The sequence below is a fragment of the Panicum hallii genome, chromosome 5 (assembly GCF_002211085.1).
Source record: "Panicum hallii strain FIL2 chromosome 5, PHallii_v3.1, whole genome shotgun sequence".
NCBI classification, from domain to species: domain Eukaryota; kingdom Viridiplantae; phylum Streptophyta; class Magnoliopsida; order Poales; family Poaceae; genus Panicum; species Panicum hallii.
In genome coordinates, this window is record NC_038046.1 from 8,213,014 (window position 1) to 8,238,020 (window position 25,007).

General features: G+C 48.6%; 5 protein-coding genes across 6 annotated transcripts; 3 read left to right on the forward strand and 2 right to left on the reverse strand.

Moving 5' to 3' along the window:
• Nucleotides 1-532: 532 nt before the first annotated feature.
• LOC112895623 (glucan endo-1,3-beta-glucosidase 12-like) lies at nucleotides 533-2,897 on the reverse strand. The gene is made up of 4 exons (XM_025963599.1): nucleotides 2,700-2,897; nucleotides 1,364-1,981; nucleotides 1,228-1,261; nucleotides 533-1,126 (listed from the first exon to the last, which is right to left on the reverse strand). Exons 1-4 carry the CDS (start codon nucleotides 2,767-2,769, stop codon nucleotides 895-897), a joined length of 954 nt encoding a protein of 317 aa, XP_025819384.1. The 5' UTR covers nucleotides 2,770-2,897; the 3' UTR covers nucleotides 533-894.
• Nucleotides 2,898-3,681: 784 nt separating this feature from the next.
• Nucleotides 3,682-7,796, forward strand: LOC112895620 (purple acid phosphatase 2-like). Its single transcript, XM_025963593.1, has 8 exons — nucleotides 3,682-4,085; nucleotides 5,410-5,610; nucleotides 5,690-5,801; nucleotides 5,944-6,170; nucleotides 6,293-6,431; nucleotides 6,644-6,864; nucleotides 7,091-7,212; nucleotides 7,301-7,796. The coding sequence occupies exons 1-8, from the start codon at nucleotides 3,882-3,884 to the stop codon at nucleotides 7,494-7,496; spliced, it is 1,422 nt and encodes a 473-aa protein (XP_025819378.1). The 5' UTR covers nucleotides 3,682-3,881; the 3' UTR covers nucleotides 7,497-7,796.
• A 462-nt stretch (nucleotides 7,797-8,258) lies between these two features.
• Nucleotides 8,259-12,264, forward strand: LOC112895621 (WD repeat-containing protein 13). Its single transcript, XM_025963594.1, has 12 exons — nucleotides 8,259-8,578; nucleotides 8,695-8,789; nucleotides 9,037-9,100; nucleotides 9,251-9,392; nucleotides 9,502-9,639; nucleotides 10,036-10,175; nucleotides 10,336-10,383; nucleotides 10,671-10,781; nucleotides 10,861-11,039; nucleotides 11,113-11,234; nucleotides 11,691-11,767; nucleotides 11,857-12,264. Exons 1-12 carry the CDS (start codon nucleotides 8,390-8,392, stop codon nucleotides 11,965-11,967), a joined length of 1,416 nt encoding a protein of 471 aa, XP_025819379.1. The 5' UTR covers nucleotides 8,259-8,389; the 3' UTR covers nucleotides 11,968-12,264.
• A 6,403-nt stretch (nucleotides 12,265-18,667) lies between these two features.
• LOC112892357 (protein JINGUBANG-like) lies at nucleotides 18,668-20,131 on the forward strand. Its single transcript, XM_025959539.1, has one exon. The coding sequence runs from the start codon at nucleotides 18,668-18,670 to the stop codon at nucleotides 20,129-20,131; it is 1,464 nt and encodes a 487-aa protein (XP_025815324.1).
• Nucleotides 20,132-20,209: 78 nt separating this feature from the next.
• On the reverse strand, nucleotides 20,210-23,269 carry LOC112895668 (putative cysteine-rich receptor-like protein kinase 35). Of its 2 annotated transcripts, none has more exons than XM_025963648.1 (6): nucleotides 22,198-23,269; nucleotides 21,783-22,063; nucleotides 21,414-21,627; nucleotides 21,095-21,341; nucleotides 20,812-20,968; nucleotides 20,210-20,729 (listed from the first exon to the last, which is right to left on the reverse strand). In XM_025963648.1, exons 1-6 carry the CDS (start codon nucleotides 23,138-23,140, stop codon nucleotides 20,379-20,381), a joined length of 2,193 nt encoding a protein of 730 aa, XP_025819433.1. In that variant the 5' UTR covers nucleotides 23,141-23,269; the 3' UTR covers nucleotides 20,210-20,378. The 2 variants fall into 2 exon arrangements, with proteins under 2 accessions (XP_025819433.1, XP_025819434.1); XM_025963649.1 differs by having other exon boundaries at nucleotides 20,589-20,729; nucleotides 21,414-21,622.
• Nucleotides 23,270-25,007: the final 1,738 nt, after the last annotated feature.

Here is a 25,007-nt window from a genome sequence, read left to right on the forward strand (position 1 = left end):
TTGTTTTCGCAAAATTTCTTGGATTCAAAATTTTGCTTGTATAACTTTGTCTTTGTACAATAATTTTGTACATAAAGTTTGTTATATATGATTGTGGAAATTTGGTTTATAAATTTTGTTATATAAATTTTGCTAATAAAATTATTTGTATATATTTTATTTAGGTGGGGGCCGGCGGATGGTGGGATGGCTGATTGTGTGATCGCATCATACCACACCAGGGAGGAAACTAGAACGTAGTGCGCCCGCATCACTGCATCAGTGAGACTAGGTGAATTAAGGACTGTCTGATCGACCGGTCGGAGGGCTCGGAACGGGCGCCCGTAAATTAGTTAGGCCCGATTGCTTACTCACTTCCCTCGGCCAGCCCGGCCTGCACTACCAGTCTTCCTAGCCTAGAATCAATTGGAACAAACAAAACCAATTACAGCAACAGAACACCCCAAAACAACCAGCTTGGAGTCAGTTTATTGGAGATTTTCCCTTCCCTCCAGTTTGATCTATAGAGGCTAAGGTGTAAACGCAGACCAGCAGCTAAAACAAAACGACCATGTATTCCATCAGTTGTTTAGCTCAGTCACACATAGGACGTTTCTCGGATCAAAAGGAGGCAAAACAGTGTTTGCCATACAACTAGCAGCAGCTACATCTACTCTACTGAGTGAACAGTCAGGGTGAGTGCATCCATCAGAACTACTTAGTTCCCAGTTCTCACTACTAACTGGAGTACCATACAACTGCCCTAATTATCAATTAACATACTTCATACATTCGATCGCAAAAAAAAAACCTTCATACATTCACAGACTTAGAGGCCTGACCGCCTGATTCTCTAAATCTCTACCTTCCTAGCGCTCTAGCTTTTTGCTCCTGCGTGTTTTCAAACCATTCCTTCTATATGCACACAGAATGCAGAATCCAGACCAGGGCTGCCCAGGACCAGTGGAGCGGATTAATTGACCTCCAACCGTTGTCCATGTCAACTGCTCCTGGGATGTCTGGGCTAAACTCTGATGGTTCTGAAGAGCCTGCCCCACTAGCATTCAGCACTGGTGATCTAGAATCAGAACCAGACGATGATGACAATGGAGTAGCAGTGGAGGCAGGATTGTATCCAACAGTAGAGCTGCAAATATAGAACAATAAAGATTCAATGTATGAATGCATCATTGCCACAGACATATGCAAAGGTTCCATGCTATCACGATGTGGCTATTCAATTTTCACCTTGATGAGGATGCAAAAACACAGCTCCCTGAGCCTGCAATGAGATAGCAATAAAAGCATTGAGAACACTAAACAGAAAAAGGAAATGCTGTAAGATTATTCAGCTGCAACCAAGACAAGAGGAAGTCATTCCTACTTGGATTAGCAGTGACGAGCATTGCCGTCCCCCCAAAGTCACAGCTTGAAGGTGCAGGGTTCCTCTGGTAATAGGTGTTGAAAGCATAGGACGCATGGGCCTGGAGAGTATTTGGATAGTAGCAGCTCCCCGATGGCTGAATCGCTGAGCAATCTGCTCCCCCAATGCCGCACGCGTAGTCGAGCGCGTTCTGGAGCGCAGCTTCGCTTGAACCAGCAGCCTTGACCACACACCAGACCTGCTGACTGGACACAGCTGGAGCTGTGATTATTTGAGCAGGAGGCGGTGTAGGTGTTGGGTTTGACGCTGGTGGGTTGGTGAATGGTGCCAATGGAGGGAAAGTGGACGGTGTGGTTACAGCGGGATTGGTGATCGGCACAGTCGGTGGGGAGGAGTTCAAAGGCGTTGGCAGTGGATATATGACTGGAACTGGCGGCGCTGTGGAAGGAGGGGTTTCGATGATAGGTGTGGGCAAAGGGTTCAAGGAAGGGATGGTGATGGTAGGATTTGTGGAAGGCACGGTGATGATGGTGGGCGTCGGGTTAGTGGAGGGGACTGTTGTGATGGGGTTGGTCACCTGGCCTGAATTCAAGTCATCATGGACAACGCTTTGTTTACCTGCACAACACAACGATTGCACTTTAGTTCATTCAGTGGAGTCAGCCAAGTATCACTCATGGACACCATCAATCAAAGGCCTGAACTGGTAAGTGGTAACTCTTATTTCCTGACAGAAAGTGCTATTAGCCCAGAAAATAAAGTAAGAGATGGAATATTCACCATTTTTTTTGTATAAGAACATGCATTGCAAGTATTTCATTAGGGAGTCAGGGGGAAACAAAGGTACAACTAGAGGAACCGTTTTTACGGCGTTTTAAGCAGGAAAACAAGCGACCTGAAACCTAGAACTAGAAGTACACTATACATTTCCAAAGAAGAAGACACTATCATCTATCATGAAAGGGAAGCAGAATAGGGGACAGAACCGTCCCTGCGAAACAAATACTATCACCGAACAAAATGCCTGTAGCTGTAGCTAATTAAGATCTGCACGCACCATACAAGTAACAGCAACAACTAATTAAAGTGCCAGGATGGTACTAATTTCCTGCTTAAACCTACCTAGTAGTGAAATTACGCCTGGATAGCAGCACCGAACTAGTAATTACGTGGAGTAACTACTTAAGATCCGCGCGGGGAGAAATTGGAGCAAACAACAACTAGCTTAAGCTGCTCGGTCGATCCGGTTACACAATTCCATTCCAGACAGGTGGTAGGAGCAGGCATTGGAATCTTCAGAAACAAAGCCGGACGAGCGAGGAGTGGCTGGGTGTACCTGCAGCAGCAGCCGTCTCCTCTGCAAAGGGACAGAGGAGGATGAGGAGGAAGAGCAGCGCCCCGGCCATGCTCCCAGCCCCAGCAGGCAGCGCCCTCTTCCTCTGGTCGCCGCCGCCACCGCCGCGGGTGCGGGAGCAAGCTCGACCACGAGATGGGCCTTCTCTGTGGGGAGGCAGGGAGGAGTGGAGTTGGGGTGTCCGTCTACCAGTGAGTGCGGTGTTTGTGCGCGCGTGAGTCTTTTGCACAGCCCGAGGGAGGAGGAGAGGGACCTTTTTTTTTTGCCCCCTCGTGATACTTTAAAATCCGTTCCGTTCGTGCCGGAATGCCACCCGTCGAGCGGAACGGGATGACCGAGGCTTCGTCCCGTACCGGCGTATTTCCGGTGGATTTCGTCGATCCCGGCCACCTCCGACGATGCAAAGGAAAACACGAACAGATGGATTGGGCCTTGGGGGTTGCACGCTACTCTATGTAGAAAACAAGAAATGGAGGGAACGCATGCGGCAGGACAAGGGTAGGACAAGGGTCCGACCGCATCACGCGGCAGCGGTGGCGGTTCAGGTGTGAGAGGACAGCCTCGCTCGCTGGCGCGCCACGGCGCCCGTGGGGCGGGCCGCAGGGGAACGAGAAGCTGTGGCGTGGGTTCCATGGGCCTGCTGCGCATTGGGCCGTCCAGGCCAATGGTCGCATTCTCTAAGTCAATTACCCGCTCCGTTCTAAATGGTAGGTTATTTTGATAAATTTGGATGCATAATTTTTAAAATATATTAATTAAATTTGCTAAAATAATTGGAGCGGAGGGAGTATCAAATTTTAATAGAAAAAAAAACATTCGACGGATCCCTCCCAAGTCTGCCCACTTGGCCCGTCTCCGATCCCTGGCCTGAAGCAGATATCACTCTCTACTCCCTCTGCTCCCTGCGTGCGTGTTCAAACCAAGGACCAGTCCATCCAGTCCCGTCTCCCTTCTCCAAATTTATTTCTGCGCACCTCGGATCAGCATATTCCATCTCCCTGCCCCCCCGCCACCGTCTCCCCCGCACGCTTTGACCCAACTCCCAAGCGCACGATAGGACACGCGATCCCATTCCCGTTCCCTCGTCCAGTTCCAGTACTGCCTCCAGGAAGCCGTCGCCGCCAAGCCGCCAAGGAGCAGAGCACGCAACAGAGGGCGCCGGGAATGGGGCGGCACGGCGTGGCCCGGATCGGCGCCGCGGCGGCGCCCGCCTGGGCCGCCCTCCTCCTGCCGCCGCTGCTGCTGCTGCTTGCGGGCGCCCGCGCCGGCCTGACCAGCGAGTACCGGCGCCACCTCGGCTCCGCCATCGACATGCCGCTCGATGCCGACGTCTTCCGCCCTCCGCCCGGCCACAATGCGCCCGAGCAGGTGCGGACACCACAGTGTGCTACGGTGCGGTCGTCACGGCTGCTTTTACAATTCCACAAGCCCCTCGCGCTACACTATTCGAGTCTTCCGTTCTGGGATGCTGCTGGCGTCCGGTAGCGCTCGGTTTTCTTGGTCAGTAATGGTCACTGCGACGTGCACGAGTCAACGGAGTCTGGGGACCGGATGAGTTCCATGTTTTCTGTGTGCGGCATCTCTGATTCTTCCAGGAATCTGCACTTTGTTTCTCACAGCGTGCTTGATTATATTCTGCGGTTGTCGTTTAACTCGGACTGATTGCATTTAGTATGGTTCTAGTTCCAGTGTTCCACTCTCGGTGCTAGTCCGGCGGCATGATATTCTATATGCTCAGCCTTCTGATGTACCTAGGGCGAGACAAGAAAATTGATTTCCAATACATGTAAAGTTGATTACTTTTACTTCCTTTGGAACTTTACTCCGATCAGTCACACTAAATATTGTCATTTGGATGACATGATTTGCCGGCATATGCTACTGTCAGTTATTCTACTAAAAAGCCGTTTGAGGTCATTTATGAAGCATAGTAAAATGTTTTCGGAACACATAGATCATGGCAGGTACCATATGTCCAATTTGGCTTAGTAATGTAACATCCTTCATCACTATATAAACAGATAATCACCGAGTTCTGTTTTCTTATCTTCTTACTTGTGCATTTTACAAAGGCTATCTTCTATCTTCCTTCTAATTCCTTAGTTTTTCTCATACTGACAGAAGAAAATAAATAGGTGGGATGAATAAATAGATGACAATTTATGTGTTAGTGTTTGCCTATGCTATGTTCTTGGCACATTTTGACTTAGCCTACTTAATATCAGGATTACAAAGTTATAGGTTTACAGTACATCTCATGGTACATCTTTTCATTTCAGTGCTTCTTATATACATTTTACGCTTTTCAAGCTACTTTCCACCATTACTTAATCCCAGGCCACAAATTAAACATAAAGAGCTCAGTGCTCCTCTGCTTCTGTACTACCTTTTGGCTAATTTGTTTTGCTTTAGTCGTTCTTAAAGTTTTCAGCAACTCTTAGAATAGCCGTCCATCATATATCTGTGTTTGACCTTTACTTACGGACTGTAGGGTGCCTTTTGTGGACAACTTTGTTCTTACTTTTGTCCTAACCTTTTTGTTCTTACTTAATCTTACTCCACAGAATTAAATATTATGGTACCTTTCTCCATGAGGTTGATGTCCATTCCTTTTTTTTGCTATGCTGTTGTGATCCATACAATCAGTGGGGTATCTCCCACTCTGATGCTGATTGATTTCGTGCTCTGAAAGGTTCACATCACACAAGGGAACCATGATGGCACAGCCATGATAATCTCATGGGTGACAACAAGTGAGCCTGGCTCGAGCACTGTGGTGTACGGGACTTCAGAGGACAACCTCAACTACACTGCAAACGGAAAGCATACTCAGTATACGTTCTACAACTATACCTCAGGATACATTCATCATTGCACAATAAAAAAGCTGGAGGTAACCGGCTCATCGAAATTCTTATCAGATGTTTGCTTGTTTTTCCCCCTTACATGGAAGCCCGGATACTTTGTTGCAGTTTGACACAAAGTATTACTATGCTGTTGGAATTGGACAAACAGTGAGGAAGTTTTGGTTCATGACCCCTCCAAAAAGTGGCCCAGATGTTCCATATACATTTGGTCTTATAGGTATTTCCCAATATTCTCAGGCTATAGCTTATCGATCATCTCACAGAGCACAATACATGCATATCTGCTAGTTATATGTTAGAGCTCAAATCCTCCATATCGGAATGATTTCTGTCACTGAAACTCTTTCAAATTTATTCAGGTGATCTCGGTCAGAGCTTCGACTCAAATGTTACGCTTGCTCATTATGAGTCCAATTCAAAAGTGCAGGCAGTGCTATTTGTTGGAGACCTGTCATATGCAGACAACTACCCATATCATGATAATGTGAGGTGGGATACGTGGGCAAGATTTGTGGAGAGGAATGTCGCGTACCAGCCATGGATCTGGACAGCTGGAAATCACGAGATAGATTTTGCTCCTGAACTTGTAAGTTAGTAGTCTGGCATCGACTTCTGTTGAGTGGATGCTTTTACAATTTCAAAACGAGACACTTCAGTGGAGCTATGTTATGTCCATTCGGAAGTTCTCATTCAGCTGCAAATTTGCAGGGTGAAACAAAGCCATTCAAGCCATACTGCAACAGGTACCCCACACCTTACAAGGCTTCTGGTAGCACGGCACCTTATTGGTATTCCATCAAGAGGGCCTCTGCTTACATTATTGTCTTGGCATCATATTCATCATATGGTACGTATATATATGTTCCACTGATGCTATCTTAGTTATTTATGGCATGAATTGAACTGCAATTAAAAGTTACACTATGCTAGCGAGTATTTGATATAAAGATAGGCTTCATTTTGGTCATTGTGGCACTATGCACATATATATGTGCTGGTTGCTAGTAAATAGAAAGATTAGGGCGATTTGTCTTTAAAATGCTATTGTTCCTTTTCCAGGAAAATACACTCCTCAGTACAAGTGGCTTGAAGCTGAGTTTCCCAAGGTCAACAGGAGTGAAACACCATGGTTGATCGTCCTCATGCACGCTCCATGGTACAATAGCTATAACTATCACTACATGGAAGGTGAAAGCATGAGGGTGATGTATGAGCCGTGGTTCGTCAAGTACAAAGTTGATCTCGTGTTTGCAGGACATGTGCATGCCTATGAGCGGACAGTAAGCAGCTAGCCTCAGATCCCTTCATCTGCAAAACAATTAAGTACTAAACACTGGGAAGAATTCGTGAATTCAGCTCTCTCTCACCTTTCAGTTACCACTTATCTGTATCCAGTAAAAGCTGTTTTCATTCCATTGTGCATGGCTTCAGTACTCTGGTCAGAACAATACCACAGTCCCAAGTTTCTGCTGAATTCTGACACGGGATAACGTTCTCTGATTGCAGCACAGGATATCAAATGTGGCATACAACGTCGTGAACGGCCTGTGCACTCCAGTTCCTGATCAATCTGCCCCAGTCTACATCACCATTGGCGATGGAGGGAACCAGGAAGGGCTCGCCACCAAGTAAGAGACACTGCCCCCATTTCCAGCTCCTGAGCTCTGAGAAGACCTGATTCCTGACCAAACAATTCGTGTGCCAAAACATTCGCAGCATGTCGCAGCCGCAGCCGAGGTACTCGGCCTTCAGGGAGGCGAGCTTCGGGCACGCCGTCCTGGACATCAAGAACCGGACGCACGCGTACTACACGTGGCACCGCAACCAGGACGGCAGCGCGGTGGCCGCCGACGCCGTGTGGTTCACCAACCGCTACTGGCAGCCGACGGACGACTCCGCCTCCTCCCAGTGAGGACCCGCGCCCTCGTCCTTGTGGTCGTGGCTCCTCACGGTCAATAAGCAAGCATCCCCTCGAACGGTCGCTGCTCGTGCTCCGTTGGAAGAAGAAGAAGAAGAACTAGTATGTGTGGTTGTGTACATAAGAGGATTTCACGTGCATCGCACATGTTGCCTATCGCGACGATGTGAAGACACTGTTGTATTGTGGACGTGCGGACTATGGTTACTCGTGTATATGCTCGACATTAATACCCTGGTTTAGCTTCCTGTTTCTGCACCTGAGATATTTATTATATACAGAGAGAGTTAGGTACCAATAAAGTTTAGTTCTTCGTTTCAAAAAAAAAAAGTTTTGTTCGGACAGATAACTTTAAGTGAATAAACTTCAGTTCATATTTATTTGTTTCTAAGATTAAAAATTATATATACAAATATAAAAATATTCTTTTTCTATCAGGTCTTGTCGTGCCTGCATGCGCAGTGTCGTAGTGAGGGGTAGTTTGGTCTTTTTGCAGTGTGGTTTTGTTAAAATTAGATGAATTTAAGGACTATTGAATTAAATTTGAGTTAGGATAAAATTATAATTTAATCTACATTTTAGTCCACCTATTTATATCACTTAATGAACTTTAAAATAGGACCTTAACTACGGGCTACTGTAAATCAACACGGGCTGATACGATCCAGGTTGGTGAATTGCTGATTGATCACTGAACGTGCATACAGTACCTATATGGTTGCTCTTTCCAGACCCAAACGGCCAAACCAAACGGACACACTGGAGACCAATCCCTCTTGCGGTCTTGCCAGCTCACCGCCCGTACGACCGAGATCCAAGGTTCCGGTTCCAAGCCCGCGCCTCGTCCCTGATCTCTCCCGCCACACGCGGCCGGCGAGACGGAGGCGATGGCCGCCGCTGCCGACTCCGCCTCCCCGGAGTGCCCCGGCGCCCCCTCCATGCCCACGGACCCGGACTTCCTCAGCTGCGTCCTCCAGCCCCCGGCCCCCTCCTCCTCCCGCCCCGACGCCGACTACGCCGCCCTCCGCCGCCTTCTCCTCCGCCGCAAGCCGCCCTCCGCCCTCCAGCACCGTATGGTACGCAGGCATCCCCCCCCCCCCGCTCGTATATCCCCACGCTGGTATCGCATTTAGCTTTGGGGAATGGACGGATCGAATTCATTGGTGGTCGGGGGTGCTTTTGCCGCGCGCAGGACTGGCGGTGCAACGGCAAGGGCTACGTCGCCTACCGCAACTTCCTCCTCCGGCGCATCGACGGCGGCAGCGCCCAAAGTACGCCCAGCAACAGGTTGGTGCGCCTTAGTTTTTACACCCGTGTCTCGTCACCTGCCCGGCCGTGCCGCTGCCTGTACCTAATGAAATGAGAACAATGTTGATGTGCTCCTGAGATATCCTTCAATTGCCTTTATTAGCTTGTGTCCATACTTGTTCACTACTAATAGTATTTTGCTCTCAAGCATAATCCTTTGAACATTTATGATCCGAAAGTTAATAAGGTGGAATCTAACAACATTGTTGTTTTTGCAATTGACCAGTGGAAGGTGGGCTGCCTCTCCTGGCCCTGCACTCTCCGAGGCAGACAGCTGGAGTTCTCTCCGTGTTCGTGCCATATAATCTTTTCTCTCTGTTTTTCCTTATACTTCAAGTTTCGTACTGTTAGGTCGTTCCCCAAGTGGTTTTGTAGATGGTTTCATGCAAGAGGTGCCTACACATGCTGCTTTGAGTTCTGATATAACATGTTTAATGCAGGATTTGAGAACTAACAGTGGTTTAAGCCGCACTGTAAGTATCAGTTCAAAGCAGAGTGATGCTGAGCGCCATGTCAGATTCGCTGAGCCTGCATACTCGTTTGTTGGAATGCATTGCATTTTTGACAGCTGCAAAACCTCAGGTTATTTCTTATGGCCATGCTATGCATTTCTCTTCTTTCAGTGAGCAGGTGTTCTTATCTGATTGATTTGGACGCAATTCTCATTTAGGAATGTTTTTCCTCTTGGCAGTTACAATATTGAAATTTGGTCGCGCAAGTTCTGATCTGCTTGCGTATGGTGCGGCAGATGGCAGTCTAACGGTTTGCCAGGTTTCTGAGCCACCATCTGTTCTTCAAAAATTGATAGGGCACTCTAAAAATATCACAGGTTAGATTACACACAATTGTTCTGGTAAAGCTATTCTCTTGTATTTACCTTCATTTGCCACAGCGAAAGTTTGTCTTGCTACACATGCCCAAATATTCCCTCCCATTTCACAAAATTTGTTCAGTCAATGCTGATATCCCATTATTAATAATATCTGCTATTTCTGTCATGAGGAAACCTGTATTGCTGAGCATATAAATTTGTTTACAGAAGTAATACATATACTAACTGAATTTTTGGTTTTGCCGTAACTGGAAAAGGTACAAGGTATGAAAGCATATCTACTATATCAATGTAAAAATGGATTACACATGATAATCCAAACTTCAGTTTCCTATCTATTCCTGCATTTTGTATCTTGTGTCTCTTGATTTGCAAATTCTAACCACATTACAGATTTTGATTTTTCATCTAATAACCAGTACATTGCTTCATGCTCCCTGGATAAAACTGTGCGAGTATGGGAAATCTCTAAAGGCACGTGCATTAGGGTTGTATATGGAGTTTCTTCCCAGCTATGCATCTGCTTTCATCCTGTAAGTCCCAATTTAGCACAATGCACAATTGCTCTTTTACTTATTTCACTGGTGCTACCTCCCTATATCTCCGCTGCAAATAGTTCTTTGCATGCGAATCATCATGAAATATCTACCGTATCATATTATATTGACCATGCTCTCAACCTCTTTGTTGCAGGTGAACAATAACTTGCTTTTAGTTGGCAACTCAAACAAGGAAATCAATGTAAACTTCCTCACCTTTTGCTTCCAAAGTCCAACAATTTATATACTGTGATTCGCTTTCCGATAGGCTGCTTGCAGCTTGGTCCTGTGATCTAATATATGTTGTTCAATTCAATAACAGTGGAAAATAAAATATCTGTTCTTCTGCCATTTCTTTTTATATAGATGGTGTACCCTACTGTGTAACTGATTAGCTAATATCATGTAAACATGTTTAATTACCAGCATTTTTCCCTTGCATCCCAGTTGTTTTTACCCACATTGTGATCCATTTATCTTTGTAACTAGGCAATAAATTTTAGCACTGGGAGAGTAATCAGCAAACTTAACTTTGATGATGCGGTTACAGCTTTGGATATTGATCACACTGGGCAGCTTATTTTCGCTGGTGATGCACAGGTATCAAATAATTGAACTTGTCAGCTATTGACATGGTATATGGCGTTCATATTTTTGAAATGGTGCTTGAAACGTGCAGGGTTACATATATACTGTTAGTGTGAATTCACATACAGGGTCACTATCTAGAACTCACAAGAACAAGAGCAGTAAGAGCAAATCTCCTATTACAACAATCCAGTATCGCACCTTTTCTCTGGTAGCACGTTGTCCAGTACTTCTTTCTTGTGCTCAAGATGGAAACCTGTCTTTCTTCAGGTGTGTTAACTTTATAAGTCTATTATGTGGCAGACTTTACTTTATATAACCATTTGTATTACTCTAATTTCAGTATCACAACAGATGCTAAAGGATACTTGACTCTCATATCTTCTTTAAAACTGGCCTCACGGGTGCAGACTATCCGTGCTTCCTTCTGTCCTCTTCTTTCCCTTGAGAAAGGAGAGTTCATAGGTGAGTGGGAATCAAGACTTGTTCGATTGTTTGTAGCTATTAGCTGCTGGTTACCTAAAACTTAAAACTGTTGGCAACCCCATCTCTTATTTCTATATTCTTCTTGTGGCTAGCACCCCAGTGCTGGCAAACTTTCCTTTGCACTGCTTATCATCATTTTTTGCTACTTTTTTTAGTGAATGTGCAGGAGAAATCCGTGTCATTATATCAAGAAAAATAGGGTCCAATGACAATGCCATTGTAATGGCAAGGGTTACAACCTTGTTTGTATTTTAGCACCTAGACAATCCCTTGCAACACTTGATTCTAAGTTTTCCTGAACAAATATTAATCAATTTGTTTGGAATATCAGATTGAATTTACAGGAAATAAATGATGTTTATCTTTTAGGAATAAATGCATCTGGTTGTGGTTTTGAAAAGACCGTTACTGACTCATTTTCTTCTGTATATGAAGTTACTGGCAGTGAGGATGCAAATGTTTACTTCTATGATTTGGCACGCCCAAAGAACTCGTGTGTGAATAAACTACAGGTATGTGTCGTGCTTAATCTATTTGTCAACATATTAAGCTTTTACGTAGCATCATTGAGGCATCAACGAGACCATTTGTACTCCTGAAGGGACATGGTTCTCCAGTAATTGGAGTTGCCTGGAACCATGGGGAAAATTTGCTGGCCTCATCTGATTCAGAAGGTACAGTTATTGTATGGAAGCGAGCGAAAACTAATTAGAGCGATTCCAAATCATGGAGGATGCTTTTATGCAGCAAACTGTTGATTCTACTGCATGATTCAAACAAAGCCTCTTTTTTTTTGTACGTTGTACGTCCATCCCATTGTTTGTAACATAACCACGCAAGGCTAGAGCAAAGAAGATCAACCGGCCTTGATTGTATTTACAGAAGTATAGATCTCCCGGTAGAGTGTAAAGCTTTTTGTCACGGTATATCCTGTATCATTTGTTTTAGGACTGTACCTTTGTATCATTAATGATTTTGTCCCCCAAATATATTGAACTTGCTGTTCACATGTGCATCGTATACAGTATACTTACTGAGTTAATGTCCAACCCAGATCATGAGTTGGATCTACTAGTTGACTAGTCAGGTACCAAGGTTCACATGCTTTTTAATCCGCTGTAAAAAAATGAGCGTCAGGCTTGGTGGATACAGGGGGTGTGAGGAGTCGAGCAAATTTATCTGCTTCTGGCCAATCGTTCGTTTCGCAGGCTGAGCGAATTGCCTAGATCATTCTTTTAATTGGAAAAGGAAGAAGGGTAAATAGAGAATATAATCACCCGAAAGAAAGTTGTTAATAGGTCGAGGCCCAATTTTGTTTCTGATGGTGCGAGTACAATAGGCCCTCCTGCCCTTGTCTCTGTATAAACAACGATAGGGTCAAGATGGCCCGCGCTAATAGTGCGGGAGCTAGTTTTTTTTAATTTTTTTCCTTTTTACCTTAACGGAAGAGATGTATTTGGTATTTCATTTACCTCCCGTTCGTCCTTGTTGAATACTACTGCAGCTTTCTATGTATAGAAGTTTATATCAATCATTAATTTTTAAGTTGCTTCGTTCTATATCACGTTTACATATTTTAATACTTTAACTTGCAAAATATAAATTTGAGGATTGAATTTGAAATTGGGTCACCTTGAATAGATGTTCGACCTCGATTTGTGCCTTGCAATGTTTTATTTATTATTTAACGAAAGGATCTCTAGCCTAGTTGCTAGAGTACCAGAGTAGCATCTAGAAGATCTAGGTCTATCTCACCGTGGGAGTGAATTAAAAATAATCATAGATTAAACAAAATATCATATTTAAAAATAGGTTGGGCCTCTTGCTGACTCTTCGGTCAAAAAATATTTTATTTATTTATTTTCACTTGTCCGTACAAAACTTATATATATATTTAGTTCGGTGCACCTATTTAGTTTGACTCAGTTACTAAATTGAGATTGTGCACCAGAGCTTGTTGTTTTTTTCCGAGCAAAGAGGAGCAACGACAATGATTGTTTGAATTATTTGTTGTGTATCGTATGCTATCGACTTAGGGCTAGTTTAGCAAGGTTCTAGCTATGGCTGAAATGGCTCCGGATGTAGCTCCTCTGATGGAGCGGCTTCTCTAATGCAGACAAAGCCGTTTTAAAAAAAAACCTTGGTAGAATGACTTATTCCATTTTTTCATGAATACATGGAAGATGTCAAATATCCAATGCGCCCCTAGCTATATAAGTCATTGTGCATATAATTTTTATTGTTTTCCTACAATTTATAATATATTATAGCTTTAGTTTTAATTGGATATGGACTCTAGATAGTTTAGAATATTACATCTTTATTGAATTCAACATGGACTCTTCTAGTTATTTTAGACCATCAAATCTTCACTAAATCCAATGGTGAAAACCCTTCTCTTTTTAGATTGCGTGGGTAGTTTAGAATTTCTCGTTGGACATATGATTTTTATTATTTTCCTACAATTTATAATATAATTTTATAATAATATAATTTCATATGAAATAATATAGTAATGAATATATTATAGAATCAACCAATAATTTCTCTTTTTCTCCTTTTAATTTCCCCCTCATTTTTATCATTTTTCCTACATTTCTTTTCTCTTCTTTCTTTTTCTGCGATTCTTATCCATTCAACTTTGCTCCTTCTTTATCCTTTCCCCACGCAAATTATGTATAGGTTATGGAATATGAATTATTTTATTTTAATATATGGGGTAAGCCAAGACACAGATGGAAACATGGGTTCTTATGCTTCGCGGACTCTGTATTTGCTACGGGCTCTGTTATAGCTTTAGTTTTAATTGGATACAAGCTCTAGGTAGTTTAGAATATTGCATCTTCAATTGTAGTCAACATGGACTCTTCTGATTATTTTAGACTGTCAGATTGGTGAAAATATTCTCTTTTTTAGATTAATATAAGAATTTTTAAACCCTCTCAGCAAAGATGGTGGCTTCTTTTAACACTCTCTTCAACACGATCAATCTTGGAGGAATTCCAACCAAATTCATGGAGTTTAAATTGTGAAATTAGAGCTTTGACTTTCGCCTCATCTGTTGTGCCGCAGCAGAGTTGCATGCTTCATGCATTGGAGCGAGCGCCTCAGCCATGGCTGATAATCTTCGCACCGCTGACCATTGCCAAGCCATCGTTAAATCTTTGCACCACTGATTCGTCTCTCATGATTTCGTTTGCCACCTAGATGATCAGGATCCCGTCGCCCGTCAGCAACCCGTTTTCTCCATGCTCCGACTGCCACGCGCCAATCAGCTCCAATACCTGAGAGCCAGGAGGTTCTCGGATCTCTGTTTTCTTAACCACACACATGGACCAAGTTCAAGCAGATTGCCAACGCCGAAGTCGGTGCCCTGTTTTTTCTGCCATACATTTTTTTTTTTGCTGCCAGAGCTTCCGTTTCTACCGTGGGTTTCCTTTTCTTTGTAACCATATCTATATATATTAGCTAGCCATTGTTTGTGAGGAATCAATAAACATGTTGAGGTGGAAAGAAAGTATGTTATATAGAGTTGTTTCTCTTGTTACATCTAGATTTCTTTCCTATCTGTTGCAATCTATGATATTAAATCCAAACTGATAGATTTTTATAAAATCCAACGGTGCAAATTTTATCTATTTTAGATTAACGTGGGAATTTCTAGATCCTCTCGGCGAACGTGGTGTCTGGATTTCTTTCTTATCTGTTGTAATTTTTTTTAGATTAACGTGAAAATTTGTAGACCCTCTCGGCGAACGTGGTGCCTTTTTTTAACACTATTATATTAAGATAATAAATAGATGTTTTGTAAATGGATAAAGTTCTTTTACATGATAATAGCTTATTGGTTCTGTCAAATATTAACATCTTATGGAAATCATTCCACACGTAACTTCCATACAGTGACTGATCTACAATAGTTGCGCGTGCAGTCTGCAGCACCTGATCGGATGATGGAGATGCAGTCATGCAGTAGCATGCGAATTCTTCGAGAACTGTTTCACTTCCCTTTCATATTCAGTAGTATAACAATTCGGTTCATGTTAATTTGGTTAGTATTTTGACTGAATGTAGAATAAGCAATATCTAAGATGTAGAATAACGTTGTCGTATCTAACAAGCTCAGATGCCTTAGCTCTCATTGTAACATCATAGATATTTGTGCATAAAGATCAAAGCCACACACATGATGTAGGGTTGGAACTTGGAACTTGCATAAACCTTGCGTGTTCTTGTCTTGGTGTTAGATTAGCACCCCTGTTAGGGCGGCATTCCGAGGCAGTAAATGGCTCAACTTACTTATATGGTATCTCACTTGTTACATATTGTTACATAGTACTCCCTTCATCCTAAATTATTAATTATTTTGATATTTCTAAATACATAGCAATGCTATGTACCTAGATATATATTATATCTAGATTCGTAGCAAGAAATTTATGTACGTAGAAAAACTGAAACGACTAATAATTTAAAACGGAGGGAGTTCATATTAACGGACTTGTGTGCATAAAGTATCTCTGTTATCTCTAGCGGTAGCTACAAAAGGATACGTGGAGCAAGGATAGTACGTGCGAATTCGACATCCAAGACATAAATGATACTACTTTATTTTCTAGCTGTCTAAGAAAGATGGTGAAACCAATAGATCTCGTAGTTAACAAAAAAGATACCAAACAAATTATTATTTGGGTGAAAAAAAGAAAAAAATACAAGGCAGGGTTGGACCGGCGTGAGCTTTCATCATTTTTGGATTGGATGGCTCTAACTAAAGGGGCCTCATTAGGTAATCTAAGTTGAATTTTCAGGTAGCAAATGATTCCACAACCTTCAAAACCAGATCGAACTACTGAATTACGATCTCTAGATATATGAATTTCTTTCTATATATGATTCCCTCACGCCTCGGCGGGCTATGGCGGTGTCCACGTCATCCCGAAATATGTCGGCCCTTCGATTCGTTGCCAACGGCTTTGATTTAGTACATCTCCCTCCGGTACACGAAGTCACACGTTCACATGCTGTGTCTTGTCCCTGCCCGTCGCAGCCATTCAGAGTCCACGGTAGCCAGTCCCCGTTCCTTTACTGTTGTTCCTCGTCTCCTCCACACTCCAGGCCGCTGCCGCTCTCCTTCCTTATCCCGCCGCTCTTTCCCTTTCCGCGTCTCCCTTCCAGCACAGACCATTTGGGTCACTTGGCCACACCCAATCTAGCATTCTAGCTCCATCCTGCGCCTCCCTTTCCGGTGAGCTCTGACCGGTGAACGCGCGCGGCTGGCTCGGCTTCGCCGCTCCTCGCCCACGGCAGGTCCGACGCCGCCGCCTGCCCGCAGCCTGCCGTGCGCCCCGGCTCCTCGCTCGCGGCGGGCCAGCCGGCGGCCGTCGCTCCCCAGCCCACGGCCAGATCACCCCGCCCGCGGCCGGTCCGGCAAAGTGGCGCGCGCGGCCGGCCAGGCGGCGGGCGTCGCTCCCTGCCCGCGGCCAGACCCGCGTCGTTGCTCCTCGCCCGCGGACGGCCCGGCCAGGCGCTGCCTACCCGCCGCCTACCCTGCGCCCGATGCCGGCGCCTGAGGCCGCGCTGCGGGCGGCACGGTCGCCGGCGTGGCCATCGAGCTCAGGCGGCTGTTGCATGCGCCCTTGAGGGTCAAGTCGAGGACCAATGTCGGCGGCGACGGGGTCACGCGGGAAGTTGTCCTTCCCTCTCTATTGCTTCCTTCTCTCTTTCCTCTATCTTGTCCCAGCATTCACGCGCATCGCCGGTGCTATTTCCTCTCTGCTACTTGCTCTCCCTCTGCACTTCTCTTTCTTCCTCCAGTACTCCAACCACAAATCGAAAGGAACGAAGCCCGGCCGCTCCCCGCCGGCTCGCGCCCCGACCCCCTCCACCACCACCTCCCGGTCTGCCGCCGCGTCACGTCGGGGAGGAGGAGGATATGGCCGCCGCCGCCGTCACCTGCAGGCCGGGTCCTGCTCCTGCACGGCCAGCACTGGTGGCCGCGGCAGCGAGACGAATTTAACGAGTCTAATTAATTAATCTATGATCAGTAACCATCCGCTAATTATAGATTAATATGCCTTATTTGATTCGTCTCCCGAATTAGTCCAAAAGTTCTGCAATTAATTTTATAATTAGATTTTATTTAATGCTCTAAATGACAAATTTTACTTTGATGTGATAGGCTAAACTTTAGCCTCTGAAACCACACGTATACAAGTCTGCAGAGCTCCTATTTGGAAGGAAAATCTTGATTACCCTTACCTTAGGTGCTGCGATTTGGATATCTGTATTCTAAATGTATATGCCGAGCAATAGAAGCTTTATGCAATTCAGAATCCAAAACTCTCTTTTATTACTTCTCTCACCAATAGCAATATTTTGTATAAACGATATGAGAGTAGCTTGGCATAATACTGCATCTGCCTTGGGAAGTTACTAGTGTAAAGTTAAAAAAAAATATTATTCACGTCAAGAACTTCCAACAGCCAAATGTCAAGATAGCAAGAAAAAAATTATGCAGATTTGGTACAAACCACCTCCATGGACTCACCATTCTCCATCTAATTTCTAGATATTTCAATCTGTGCATTCATATATATAATTACATAAATAACATACTCACAAGATCATTTTGCTAATGATAATGTTTATATTGTTTCTTAGGGATCCTAAATATCTAGGTACATGCCTAACTAAACAGCAACAAAACCCTAAATAATAATTAAATAATTTTTAAGACTTTTTTTCTTAATTGCATTACTAACCCATCTTCCATACAACTTTTTCAGGACATCTACACTTTTTTTGGGAAGAAAACGTGTCCCTTCCAAGTCATGTATAGCTAGATTACACCACAACACAGCTAAACATATGTATATTATTAGCATTTAACCTTATACTATGTAATGTTACTCATCTTAGCAAGATGTCCTGCATTTTGCTGTAACCTTCCTTACTAATGTAAATATACTATTTTTATAAACCTCATCATTTGCATTGTATGTTTTAAAAAATAGTTTTTACCAAATTACAATAAAGTAAATATGGATTGCGCGCCCAATGTACTAGTAATTTAACATGCCTGATCTCTGTGGATCGTGTAGACAAGCTACTCACCTAGCACTCTAGCAGCCTCGGCAAGGGGACAGGCGAAGCACAAGCTTCTCATTAAAGACGAGATCGTCCTCGACTTCCGGCCGGGGCCGGCCGGCGTGCTCATCAGCTCGTACACGCGCGGCCACATACGTACGTTACACCCGGGCCCCGGCCCGCCGTGGTGTCAATTTATACGCGTCCGCTGACTTGTGACGACGATACTAAGCTGGCTGATGCCTGTGCCTCCTTCAATTCACCGCTCGTAGCTAGTCTAGCCGGGACGACGCGGCCGGCGGGGTATAGCAGCTCGATCGATCGCCATGAATTTCGGCCGCCGCAGGAGCTTCAACTCCATCGAGGAGGACCGCATGTCGAACCCGGGCGCGCGCACGCCCCTGCACCAGTACCACGCGCGCTCCGCGGGCGGCCGCTCGCCGGCGCGCTTCAGCATGTCGTCCGTGCCAGGGGTGGACGTGCCCATGAGCGGCGGCTGCTCGCCCTGGGTGCAGTCGCCGCTGCACGGCCGCCACAGGTTCCCGCCCTCGCCCGGCGCCATCTACCACTGCCTCGCCGCGCTGCACCGCTTGGAGAGCGACGTGCACGCGCTGGCCGTCGCCCGGGGCGTCCTGTTCACTGCCTCCGACAGCGGCCGGGTCCGCGCGTGGGCGGCGCCCGAGTGCTGCAACCGCGGCTGCCTCAACGTGGGCCGCGGCCGCGTCCAGGCGCTCGCCGCGTGCGGGGACACGCTCGTCACGTCCCACGGCCGCGACCACCACGTCCGGGTCTGGACCGTCTGCGCCGCCGCCATCAGCGACCACGTCCGCGCCAAGAAGGCGGCCACCCTCCCGGCCAAGGGCAGTCTCTCCATCCTCTGCTTCGGCAAGAAGCGCCCGCACCACCACCGCGACACCGTCTCCTGCCTCATCCTCCACGCCGTCGCGGGCCTCCTCTACACCGCCTCCCACGACCGCACCGTCAAGGCGTGGAAGCTCTCCGACGGCACCTGCATCGACTCCTTCGTCGCGCACGACGGGCCGATCAACGCCATGGTCGTAAACGAGGCCGAGGGGTGCATCTTCACGGGCTCCAGCGACGGCACCGTAAAGATGTGGCGCCGCGTCCCCGGCGGCACCGCGCACGCGCTCATCATCGTGCTCCGCTCCGAGTCCGAGCTGTCCCCGGTGAACGCGCTCACGCTCTGCCACGCGGGCTCCGGAGCCACGCGCAGGTGCTTCCTGTACGCCGGCTCGTCGGACGGCTACGTCAACGTGTGGGACAAGAAGGCCACCGCGGGGCGGCCGGTGCATGCGGGGTACCTCAAGGGCCACCGCCTGGCGGTCTACTGCCTGGCCTCCGGCTGCAGCGGGCGGGTGGTCGTGAGCGGTTCGGAGGACGCGACCATGCGCGTGTGGAGGCGGGAGGGGAAGGGCGGCGGCGCGACACACACGTGCCTGGCCGTGATCGAGGGCCACCGGAGCCCGGTGCGGTGCCTGACCGTGGGCGACGGCGAAGGCAGTGAGGTGGAGGGCCGCAGCATGGTGGTGTACAGCGCGGGGCTGGACAAGAGCGTCAAGGTGTGGAGGATACGGGTGGTGGGGAAGGAGGAGGAGGAGGAGAACGGCGAAGGGGACGCACAGGCCGAGATAATATCTGGGAATGCCGACGGCGACGCCATCCCTGTGAGGAACTACTTGGACGACAGCAAGAAGATGGAGTTCGTGGGGCCGACGCCGGTGCTGTCTCCGTCGTGGGTGGAGAAGCGGAGGCACACCAGCCGTGGGTGACTGATGACAAGTAGGGCTACCGCATGCTCAATCGTCCATGCATTGCCTGCCTCCATTCTGTAATCTTTCTCATGTGTAATAAATCAGATTTTTTCCCCTCAGTCGATCCGTAAAGTCAGTCTCAGTGCACGGATAGATAGAATAACACCAAAGAAATGTGAAAATAGTTCGATCAGAGGCTCAATTTTATTAACAGCAGCAGTAGGCAGTAGCCATGAACTGTACTGTGCAGTCCAGTCTCAGTCTGCTACCTCGGCTGGAGATCCGTAACCGTGATGCCGTTCTCCGAGACAGGAGGATCGGCCGCGGGACGACGCCCGTAACGGCGCGCTCCACCTCCGTGGGCGGCGGCGCGCCACGAGGCGGCGGCGCTCGCGGACCCGTCGCTGAACGCCGGGCGGGAGGGCCTCTGCTGGATCGCCGACTGGCCGTCCAGCATGAGGAGGACGGCCGACGCGTCGGGCCTGGAGCCGGGGTCCTTCTGCACGCACAGGAGCCCGACCTGCGCGCAGGCGAGCGCCTCGGCCCGGGCGTACCGGCCGCCCAGCGACGCGTCCACGACGTCCGCCGCCGACCCGCGCCTCCACTTCTCCCACACCTGCAGCAGCCAGCAGCAGGCACTGTAAACACACGGTGGCCAATGCTTGTTGATTCTGGCGATGGAGCCGGTCGCTACTCACGTAGCTCAGCAGATTGCTGCTGCTGCCATCTTCTTCAGCGTATACGCTGGTGTTCCTTCGACCGGTGACGATCTCGAGGACGATCACCCCGAAGCCGAACATGTCCGATTTGGTGGAGACGTGCCCGTAGTACGCGTACTCCGGCGACATGTACCCACTGCACGAACATGCAATCAAGTGATGAATTGCAGGTAGCAGAGAGCTTTCTTTTTACAAGGGAGGGGAGGTGAGGCCTGTCAGCTACAATGGCCTGTCAGCAGGCTGCTGTTGCCACGGCACTTACAGGGTCCCAGCCGGTCGCTTCGTCACCTCCCTGGTCTCGTCTCCCCAGAACGCCCTGGCCAGGCCGAAATCCGAGATCTTGGGGCTCAGGTCCGAGTCCAGGAGGACGTTGCTGGGCTTGAGGTCGCGGTGGATGATGCGCAGCCGGGACTCCTCGTGGAGGTACAGCAGGCCGCGCGCGATCCCGCGGATGATCGCGTATCTCCTGCTCCAGTCCAGCGCTTGATGCGGCTGCCATCTCGCTGCGTCTGCGGGAGAGGCACAACTTTAGAGTCAGAGATAGCCTCAAGTTTGGGCCGAGGGATCGCGTAGTACTATACCGGCGAAAAGGGCGTTGTCCAGGCTCCGGTTCGGCAGGTACTCGTACACGATGAGCTTCTCCGTCTCCTCCAGGCAGACCCCGAGAAGCTGCACGAGGTTCCTGTGCGTCAGCTTGGAGGCGAGGGTCAGCTCGTTTTTCAGCTCGTGGAAGCCCTGGGATGAGCCCTGGGAGAGCCTTTTCACCGCGACGGCCTGCCCATCCTGAAGCCTGCCCTGAGAACAATACAAGTTGCATTCGATGTGATGTGAGCCATCATCAGGCAGGGATTACTAGTACGCTTCTGCTTGCTTCCTGTCAGTACTGCATTGTAGGTTCACGAGCTGACGCAGCTGATGATTCTCGAGCGAAAGAGTGACAGTGACAGCACCTTGAAAACTTGTCCGAAACCTCCCTCCCCCAGCTTGTTTTCCGCAGCGAAGTTGCCGGTCGCCGCCCTCAGCACCCGCAGCGTGAACTTCTCCGGGTGAACGTAGCTCGTGCTGCAATCCTCGTCCTTGGCCCTCCTCCTCGCCGTGGAGTGCTCTTTGAGACCTCTTCGCCTTCGCAGGTAAACACCAGCTGTCAGCACGGACGCCAGGACGAGCAGCGTCAAGAGTGGAACGACGACTGCGACGATGGGAACCAAACGCGCCCTTGGTGTCTTCGTTCCTGCATGTTTATTTCGCACCACCGAAGGGGGCGGTGTTGACGGGTCAGAGTCGGGTCATGCACGACAAGTCAAGCGTCAACGCGCGGAGAATTTTTCAGTATGCCTGCCTCCAGAGTCCAGAGTTCACACTCACCGCGTGTCTCCCCGGCGGGCGGGGACGGCGGGGGCGGCGGTTCAGAGGCTGGAGGCGGCGCGTCGAGCGCCAGGTCGTAGTAGGTGTACACCTGGATCCTCAGGAAGCAGCTGTAGGCCAGCACGACGCCTCCCTGGTTCCCCGAGCAGCACGGCAGCCGCGGCACCGAGGCCTGCAGGCACCGGCCGCAGTCCGCCGCCGTGACGTCCCTCATGCACAGCACCATCCCGTACATGGTCCCGTTGGGATCGTCCCTGGCGTACTCCACCTCGCCGGTGGCGAAGAACGGCGGCGGCCTCCCTGCTGGCCCGCCGCCCGCCGCGCGCGCCACAAGGCGGGCCATCAGCGGGCCGTACGCCCGCAAGTAGCCGGCCGGGTCGGCGACCATGCGCGTGTCGTAAAGGACCATGCGGTAGTCTTCCTCGCGGGGAGTCGACGCGTTGGTGTCCGCGTAGGCGACGAAGACGTCGAGCCAGATGGAGGCGCGGCGGCTGCCGGGGCAGCCCGCGCCGAGGTCGGCGACGGCCTCCTGCAGGTCGGCGAGGCACCGGGGAGGCGCGAAGTCCCCGCGGCAGAGGCCCCGGACGAAGGCGCGGTCGCGGCCGGCGCCGAGGGAGAGGGACGCGAACCCCGTGGGCGCCGCGGCGCGCGGGAGCGCGCCCAGGAGCGTGAGGAGGTTCGCGCGGAACGACGCGTTGCTGCCGCCGCCGTTGGCGGGCGCCGATGGTGGTGGGGGTGAAGGGGAGGAGGAGGAGGGAGGAGGCGAGGGCGGCGCGTCGCCGCAGTCCAGAAACGCGGCGACTTCCGAGACGACGGCGAGGCCTGCGGTGATGACGATGAGGAGGAGGAGATACGGCGGCGGCGACGGGATCGTGACGGACGGCATGGCTATGGACTTGTGGTGATTGATCTCCGACGAGCAGCGCAGCGCGTGATGTTTCATTTCATCTCAGCATGCTCGTTGAGGTCAACTACGACTTGGTAGGGAGGCTGCGGAAATAACTCTCCGCAATAATGGCATGCAGTCGCCTGTACTAGGGCGAGACTCCGCCCGCTGGCTGCTTTGCATATTACTCCCTCTTGCTTCAAAATATAACATATTTTAGGTTTATATAAAATCAAACCTCATTAAATCTGATCGAATTTATAAACAAATAGAGAAAGATGGAAACTAATTCATCTATCGGATCTCTTCCATATACTCTAATTCATATATAGAATAAACAGAATATGTAAATTGAGTATGCAAACATGAGGCGTTAGCTATATGATTTTAAATAAGGGCACTAGGACTTTGGGTCCGTTCGTTTCACCCCTCTAAAACCCGAAACATCTAAACTTTAGAGGCCCGGCACCGAACAGCCCTCTAATCCGGCCTCTAATAAGACCGCGATTCTTTAGAGAGAGCGAGCACTCTAAAGTTTTTAGAGCTCTCTAATGGGAAACGAACACACCCTTTGTAGGGCTATGTAGTTAGGAAGTTTGTTTTGCGTATGGAAAGGGTCGGTGGATGCTTTACTGCCAAAGTCAAGGCTCATGAGCGAATTGGACTAGTTCGAACGTACTAACTAGTCCATTCAGTTCTAACCGAATCCATCGGTTCCTCGGTTCTTTTGAAAACAGGAATCTTTTCAGATATAAGAACCGACGAATTTCGGTTTCATTACTTTCGGGTCGGTTCCGGTTCTAACCGAGGGAACCGAAATTTTTCAGGCCCTGCTACCCAACTAGACGGGCGCCTGCGTCAGGTGACAAGGGTGCTGGCCGCTTGGCCGTGGCCATGCGACGGGCGTTGGGCGGCGGCGGCGGCTCGGGCCGCTGTGGGTGGGGGCGAGGACGGCCGGAGCGGGGACGGCCTTGGTGGCGGCGGCCACCGCTGCCGTGGGCGGAGGCGCTGGGCAGCGGGGGACGGCCCGGGCGGGGGCGCGCGGCGGCCGGGGCCAGGGCAGGGCGGGGGCGGCGAGTTGGATGTCGACGGCGGCTCAGCGCTATCAACTGCGAGTCTGGGACTGGTGGTGGGATAGGGGCGGGCGCGCGGCTAGGACTAGAAGTGGGACTGTGGTATGGGAGGGAGCCAGTGCACCTTAAGGTTTCGGTGTGACCAGTTGGGCACTTGGGCGGGTGCTCTATTGGGCCTAATGCCTTAATGGGCTGAATATTTATTAGTCTCCGTTCCTCGGTTAATCAAGAACCGAACTAAATTAACCAGTAAATTTGGTTCCTGAGAACCGCCGAACCGAATTTTCTCGGTTCCGTTCCGGTTCCTTCAGTTTGGTTCTCAATTCTCGGTTAAATTTGCCCAGCCCAGAGTACTAACTGTAATATAAGATCACGTCGTCAAAAGTTGCGATCCACCTCTGAAATTGAACTTGAATGCTGTTCATTCGACGCTAGACGTCCGGTATGAATCACATGGAAATTTGGATCTTCGGGGAAAGAATCTCGACCCGTTCAGCTCTAGGATAACTCAACTCTGAAGCAGACCCAAGGCTTGCCTGCTCGCGATGCGTTCCAGCAGCTGGCGCTATGGCTGTTGTTCCTTTCGTTACTGGTCGGCCTCACAAACTCACAAAGATGATCTCGTTGGTTAAAGCTCCTTCAGATCCGTCGCTACTAACTGTTGCCGAGCGATTACAGAACAAACTATAGTCACACTAGAAGCTAGTACTAGGAAATATTAGCTAGCGAAATATACCAAAATAGCATGCACCGGAAATAATGCCGAGTTACTAGATAAACAAGCAGTTAATATGTATGAAAAGAGGTAGAATACTAACTTGTTATGTGCCAACACATGAATTAGTTAAAGA

Coding starts and splice junctions, on each gene's coding strand:
- LOC112895623 (XM_025963599.1), bottom strand. CDS start 2,769: ATGGCCGGGGCGCTGCTCTTCCTCCTCATCCTCCTCTGTCCCTTTGCA. Junction 1,982..2,699: donor GGAGACGGCTGCTGCTGCAG/GTACACCCAGCC, acceptor TGTGTTGTGCAG/GTAAACAAAGCGTTGTCCAT. Junction 1,262..1,363: donor GCTCGTCACTGCTAATCCAA/GTAGGAATGACT, acceptor ATCTCATTGCAG/GCTCAGGGAGCTGTGTTTTT.
- LOC112895620 (XM_025963593.1), top strand. CDS start 3,882: ATGGGGCGGCACGGCGTGGCCCGGATCGGCGCCGCGGCGGCGCCCGCC. Junction 5,611..5,689: donor GCACAATAAAAAAGCTGGAG/GTAACCGGCTCA, acceptor ACTTTGTTGCAG/TTTGACACAAAGTATTACTA. Junction 6,432..6,643: donor GGCATCATATTCATCATATG/GTACGTATATAT, acceptor TTCCTTTTCCAG/GAAAATACACTCCTCAGTAC.
- LOC112895621 (XM_025963594.1), top strand. CDS start 8,390: ATGGCCGCCGCTGCCGACTCCGCCTCCCCGGAGTGCCCCGGCGCCCCC. Junction 9,393..9,501: donor TGACAGCTGCAAAACCTCAG/GTTATTTCTTAT, acceptor TCCTCTTGGCAG/TTACAATATTGAAATTTGGT. Junction 11,768..11,856: donor CGTGTGTGAATAAACTACAG/GTATGTGTCGTG, acceptor GTACTCCTGAAG/GGACATGGTTCTCCAGTAAT.
- LOC112892357 (XM_025959539.1), top strand. CDS start 18,668: ATGAATTTCGGCCGCCGCAGGAGCTTCAACTCCATCGAGGAGGACCGC.
- LOC112895668 (XM_025963648.1), bottom strand. CDS start 23,140: ATGAAACATCACGCGCTGCGCTGCTCGTCGGAGATCAATCACCACAAG. Junction 21,628..21,782: donor GTTTCGGACAAGTTTTCAAG/GTGCTGTCACTG, acceptor TATTGTTCTCAG/GGCAGGCTTCAGGATGGGCA. Junction 20,730..20,811: donor GCAGCAATCTGCTGAGCTAC/GTGAGTAGCGAC, acceptor TGGCTGCTGCAG/GTGTGGGAGAAGTGGAGGCG.